The 6,315-nt window shown below is 35.8% G+C and overlaps 1 protein-coding gene across 1 annotated transcript in view; it reads right to left on the bottom strand.

Annotated features, from left to right (window-relative positions):
* Positions 1–555: 555 nt before the first annotated feature.
* PFDN4 (prefoldin subunit 4) overlaps positions 556–6,315 on the bottom strand; it is a 371,852-nt gene continuing 366,092 nt past the window's right edge. Inside the window, exons 3-5 of the mRNA XM_069072442.1 lie at positions 1,776–1,883; positions 1,290–1,430; positions 556–959 (exon numbers count right to left, since the gene is read on the bottom strand). Coding sequence (XP_068928543.1) covers positions 828–959; positions 1,290–1,430; positions 1,776–1,883 — 381 coding nt within the window. The 3' untranslated portion in view covers positions 556–827. The remainder of the gene's footprint in view (positions 960–1,289; positions 1,431–1,775; positions 1,884–6,315) is intronic.

Raw genomic sequence — 6,315 nt, 5'->3', positions numbered from 1 at the left:
AGACCCTTCACGCTGAATTTAGAAGGAACTCAAATACACATTCTTATTACTAGTGTGTAAACTTGAGTAGGTCACTAAACCCCTCTGAGCTTTAATTTCCTCATCTGTAAAAATGAAGGGGCTGGAGTAGATAATCTGTAAGGTCTCTTACTGACCTGACAATCTATATTCTAAAGCCCTCCATCTGCACTGTGTTACTATTGTCTAACCTTACATTACTTACCCTTTTACTAAAAGAAAGTACCTAGTCAAAGAGGATGCCAAATTATTTTCTATAATCAAATGACTACAGCAAAATAAGCACAGGGATTATGTGTTTCTGATAATGCTTTCATTGAGAAGTAAGTATGGTTAACGCAACTGGAAACCATACACTTTAATCCCACTTTTTACAATTAATTTCTCATCAGATGTGCTCTTCACTATTGTTACCCATGTAGTGAGGACACCAACACAAAGCATCCCCACTAGAAATAAAGACATATAATTGTAATTAACTCTGTAAATGAAAATGTGAAATTAAAAATTCTAAATGATAATATAGAAACATACAAAGATTGCTTAACTGACTTTAATAAACAGGACACAAAGACCCTAATCTTGAAATTATTATGCAAAATACACAGATGTATACTGCTTTTTCTTTAAAAAATATAAAATAAATATGCAAGACATGTGAAAATAGGCAAGTTTTCATTAAATAAAAGGCTGAAATTTTTTTAAAGAAAAAATGCTGATTTGATTTCAACATCATATGAAGAATGGAATTCATTGTTACCAATATTCAAGTTTATTAAACAAATAAAAAATTTATATTTAGAAAACTTTTAACTGTCATCTGCTTCAAGGTTTATGTTGCTCCCAAATTTTGCATATAACTGAACTTTCAAATCAGCTAACACCCGCTGGATTGATTCAACTCTGGATTCTAATGCTTCAATTTCATCTTGCAAATTTTTCTGCAAAAGGAAAAGGTAACTAGTCAGTAGCAATTCCATTCAAGTTATTATTAAATGATTTCTGAAGAATTATGCAAAATATACTTTAAAAGACTAAAAGTTAAGACTTAATAAGAAGCAAATGAACAACACAGAAATTTGGTAATTATATTCAAATATATCACCATTTTCAGAACCAAGAGCCTTGATATAAATTTTAGTTATGGTTGTATGCTTAACTATTTCAGAAGTGAAAGTATAACGGGGTCAATTTTAATTTTTTTAAATCAATATACAAAAACATAATGTCTAGAATTATAGAATTCACACACACAAAGATTTCTAACATACCTTAGCTTCTTCCAACATTTCTTGAGTTTCATCTTGAGAGTGGCTAATAAAAACATCACCAATTTGGTAGGGAATCATTAAAGAATCTTCATCCATCATCATTACATCATCACAAGCATCCTCTAAATTTTGAAGCTGTTTCTGTAAATCCAAGAGAAAATATCAGTGAAAAGGAGATTTTTAAAAAAATTAACTATTATAAATAGAAGTAGTAAATAACTTTCATTTTGAAACAAGGTGGTTTCAGTTTATAAAAGATTATATCTCCAAAGGTAATTAAAAACTAAATGTAAAAATAAAATCCCACATGATCAACTTTTAAGATGATTTAAAAAGTGAAACTCTATTCAAGATATCAATACCACAATTCCCTCTAGATTTCTACATTTAGTTTCTGAGTTCACAGTATTTAAAAAAAAAACTATAATGCATCACTAAAATCACATTCATTTTTTCCAACTATGAAGTTTAATATTTTCCTAATACCTTTTTAACGTCTATTTCTTCCTTCAGTTCTGTGATTCTACTAGTATTCCGTGCAAATTTGTTAATCTTTTGTTGGTCTTCAAAAGTAACATTGACATCTTCTGCAGCCTGAAAAACACATTTTTATTTTTTCCATAAGACAACTTATTTCAATCAATGAAGTGCCATAAATTATTATTTTATTCTGTAAGTTTTAAATTACGTATTTCCTCCCCTCATATTTAACAGGGAAGAATTCAATTCAATAAGTATTAAGTGACTTCTACATTGAAGGAACTGAGAAACAGATAAAAGTCCCTACCTTCAAGAAGTATACATTCCAGACGGCTGAAGGGATACACTTACACAAATGAGAATGGACAAGATAATTTGGAAAGAGGAGAAAGTATAAACAACTAGAAGGACCAGGAAAAGTTCCCCACAAATACTTGTAATGAGCCTTGAATAATTCAAAAGATTCTAGGAGACTGAAGTGATGGGGGAAAATGTGTTTCACACATAAGGTACATGCTGTATAAAAATGTGAAGATGCAGAATCATGAAATAGAAGCTCAAGTTCAAAAAAACATTAAGTCAGATTATTTGACTGGAACATAAAGCACATAAAGGGGAATAACTGAAATAAGTCTGGGAAGAGAGCCTAGAATCAGACTATGGAAGATTTTAAATATCAAGCTGATAAATCAAGTTTATACTTAGAATTCTTGAGCAGTAGAGTGACATGGTCATGCCAGTGAATTTGAACATTATTTTGACAGCTTTGTGGATCAGAGACGGGAAAGGATGGAAACAAGAAATCTATTAGGAAGCTACTGCAAAAGACCAGATATGAGAGTTATTAACAAGGCCCTAAATTACTGTAGTGATTTGGGGTAGAGAAGAAATGTGGTGAGGGTCAAGCTGACAAGACCTAGTAACTAAATTAATAAGGGGTTTGAAAGAAAGGAAAAAGTCAAGAATGACTTAAGAGACTTTGGAACTGAGTGACTAGAAAGATACTGGTACCCTCAACAAAAAAGGAAATTTTGGAATTATGGATTTGGAGAGAAGGAGAAAAGTTCCATTTTGGACATGCTGAGTTTGAGATGTGCAGATGCAACATGCAAGTAGACCTGTCCAGCTAGCAGGTGGTGACGCAGGACTGAAATTTAGGAGAAGAGGGCAGGAAGTACAAATTTTGGAGTCATGTGCAAAGAAAAAAATAACTGAACCCATGAGAACTAATGAGATCACCAAGTAAGAGTGAGTAGAGAGAAAAGGAGAGTACATTAGACTGATTCTGGAAAGGAGAGACACCTACAGTTAGCCTACAAAAGAAACCATGGGTTAAGATACAGGAGAGAAAACTGAGAAGGATCAGACAGATAGGAAAAGAATCAGGTAAAAGCAATTAAAAAATAATAGGGAATAGAGTATCCAGGAGGTGGTGGTCAGCAGTTTCAAAAATTACAAAGATGTCAAGAAGGATGCAACCTATAGGCTTACTGATTTTGCAATTAAGAGATTGTTGGTAACTCTGGAAAGGGCAGTTTTAGTCAATTGGCAGAGCTGCCAGGCTGCAGGAGACTGAAAAATGAGTAGGAGGTGAGGAAGTGTAGGCAAAGAATGTAGAAAGTTATTTTTTTAATTTGTGTTAGTAGAGAAGAGTCATATGATAATAGGCTAAGAGGATGTGAAGGTCAAGTGAAGGAGTTTTGCTTGATTGGTTTGGTAAAGATCTATGCATGTTTTATAGGCCACAAGGAAAGATTAAGGAGATAAAGAGAGACTAAAGATGAGAGAACAGGGATGAAGAGGCAAAGTTCACAAACAGAAGGAACAAGGGAACAAGTAGACGATTAACCCTGACAAGAAGAGCCACATTTGCCAGACTAGAACAAAGAGAGAATAGGGAATGAGGCAGTGGGATTCTCAGGTGTAAGATTGTAGTTAAGGAGGAAGAAGCAAGTGATTTTTCCTCTTTTTTTGTTTTCTTTGTATTCCCAGCACTTAGCACAGTGCCTGACATAGTAAGCACTTACTTAGCAAAAGACTGTTAATTGATTTTTTTTTGCCTTTTTTTTTTAGTGCAATTGGGGTTAAGTGACTTGCCCAAAGTCACACAGCTAGTAAGTGTGTCAAGTCTCTGAGGACAGATTTGAACTCAGGCCCTCCTGACTCCAGGGCCAGTGCTCTATTCACTGCACCGCCTAGCTGCCCCTGTTAACTGATTTTTAATAAGCAGAATGTGAGAAGGGGAAAAAAATTTTGGAATATTTAAGTGAGGAGTATAAGAAAGTCAATCAGGTAAGAATAAAGAATTCCCATGTAGCAGTGGTGCTCCACTAAGATTACAGAAAATAACTTGTAAAAAGTTCAGTCAGTAGAGTTGTGTGACATCTATTTCAAAAGCTCATAAGGAGCAGAGAAAGTGGATAGTGACAGCAACCCAGAGTGGGATTTTAATAAGGCATGAGCCACAATGGTTGGCTAAGGGGGAAGCAGCAAAGCATTCAAAGGCAGAAAACAATATAGTTAAAACTATAGAAGGGTGCAGAGGGAGAAAAGTGATGCCAGAGAATTGATGATGAAATAGGGAGCAGGGAGGGGCAAAGTAACTAGTGGTCACAATAAAGAAGGCTAAGTTAAGCAGGTGTGTGGTAGAAAGAGAAATTTAAGGATAGGAAGTGTGATCAGAAAAAGGAATTCCACAGTTACAGAGGGAAGGAACCCAATGATCTGATCAAGGATACGACCTTCTTTGTGTGTGGCTGAAAGAAAATGAAAAGTGTATGAATCAGGGGAATTGAGGAGACTGATGAACTGAGAAGTCAAAGGACAGCAATGGGTACACTAAAGACTCCAGGTAAGGAAGGTTAAGGAAGAAAAAGACTGTGAACCAGGTACTAAACTCTTTGAGTGAAGGGGAATGAACGATCTAGGAACTGGTACATCATCACTATAAGGAACTAGATAAAGCCAAACAGTGGAATGAATCTCAAAGGAAGTTACTGATAAGTACTGGTGTCAGGGGGAGGGGCTCAAAGTGGCACTGAGAAATATGGGATGTTCCCTACTCTCCTGGGTCTAGTGAGGGGAAAAGGTAGGGAGACAGAGGAGGGGCTTTAATTTGTTTTTGTCAGTTCTACTCTTAACTGCTATATGACCACAGAATAACACTAATAAAATTTGTATGATATTTATGAAAAAACATTAATATCCTAAGATGTAATAATGGGAATAAAAATATCTTCCAAGGGTATAAACATGCAACTGAAAGGATGTTAGATTTAGAGTAAGAAGACCTAGTTGTGAATTCTGTTTCTGCTATATCGCTATATCCTACTTGCGTAGGACCTTTGGCAAATCTCTGAATCTCTTTGGGTCTATTTCTCACCTGTAAAATGAGGGTGGAGGGGGGCAATTAACCTAGATCACCTCTAGGTTCTTTTCCAGGTCTAAATCTGATTCTTTATGACAAACAAATGTTTGTTACCTAAATATTTCATATTATTGTCCTTCATATATTGTACAATGCAGCCAAATTGTTCTACTCAATAGTCTCCAAGTTCCCTAAACTGGACATTCCATCTTAGGTTTCTGTGGAGGTATAAGTTATCCCCAATGCCTGGAATGTATTCTTTCCCTACTTCCACTTCTTAGAACTGCTAGATTCCTCAAAGATCTGGCTCAGGCTCCTGACTTAACTAAACCCTTTCTTGATCCCCCAGCTGATAGCATACTATTCCTCAAGTTACCTAGTATTCCAATCTATTTCCAAGTCGCATCACTTTCATTATAATAGATGATATTTTCAGCAAGGAATTCTTTTTATTTGTACTCTGAGTCTAGTATGGTGTCTTGCACATATTAAGCAGGTAATGAATAAATTCTTGTTGAACTGCATCACCAATTATCAAGGAAAAATTGGTAATAAATAATGTGCAAAAAAAAAAAATTCCTGAAAAGTCATTATAAACTTAAAGAGATTTTTTTTTCACAATTAAAAATGGTTACAAATGTTAAAGCTTGCTCATTATCTGTAAGGTATCAGTTAAATGACTGAATTAGTGCTCTTTATTAATGTTCAAAATGTTTTAAGAATGATGGCACATTTGTCACAAGAAATTAAATTACCTGACTTACTTGACCCATACGTATTAACGGTCTAGTTGCCTGTATGGGGTGGGTGGGTGAGTGGAAGAGAAAAGAGGCAGGAGTTGAGGGTAGGTAGATGGGGAGGAGGAAGCACAGGGCCTAAAAGAAGTTATAACATCTAAAGGAATGCCTAGCAGACTCATGTTCTCAGTCAGGGATGGCCTATGGGAGAGAATCACAATGTCAGCTTTTAAAAGGGCCCTAGTCCAACCATAATCTTTAAAAACTCAAATACCTACTGCCAGAACAGGTTCACATTTTTGAATGAACTAATTCACACATATTGCTGGCTTACAAAAGCTTAAGAGAAAGCTCCACAGAAGCTAGGTGGGTTTCTCTCCCACATTTTGGGAGAAGGGGGGGGGGGGGGGGGGGGGGGGGGGGGGGGGGGGGGGGGGGGGGG

Source organism: Petaurus breviceps, unplaced genomic scaffold, assembly GCF_028583685.1.
Source record: "Petaurus breviceps papuanus isolate PSGF00001 unplaced genomic scaffold, PetGlider_PUasm1.0 90847, whole genome shotgun sequence".
Lineage (NCBI taxonomy): Eukaryota > Metazoa > Chordata > Mammalia > Diprotodontia > Petauridae > Petaurus > Petaurus breviceps.
Note: the sequence above shows the minus strand (reverse complement) of the source record. Positions and strands in the feature narration are given on the sequence as shown.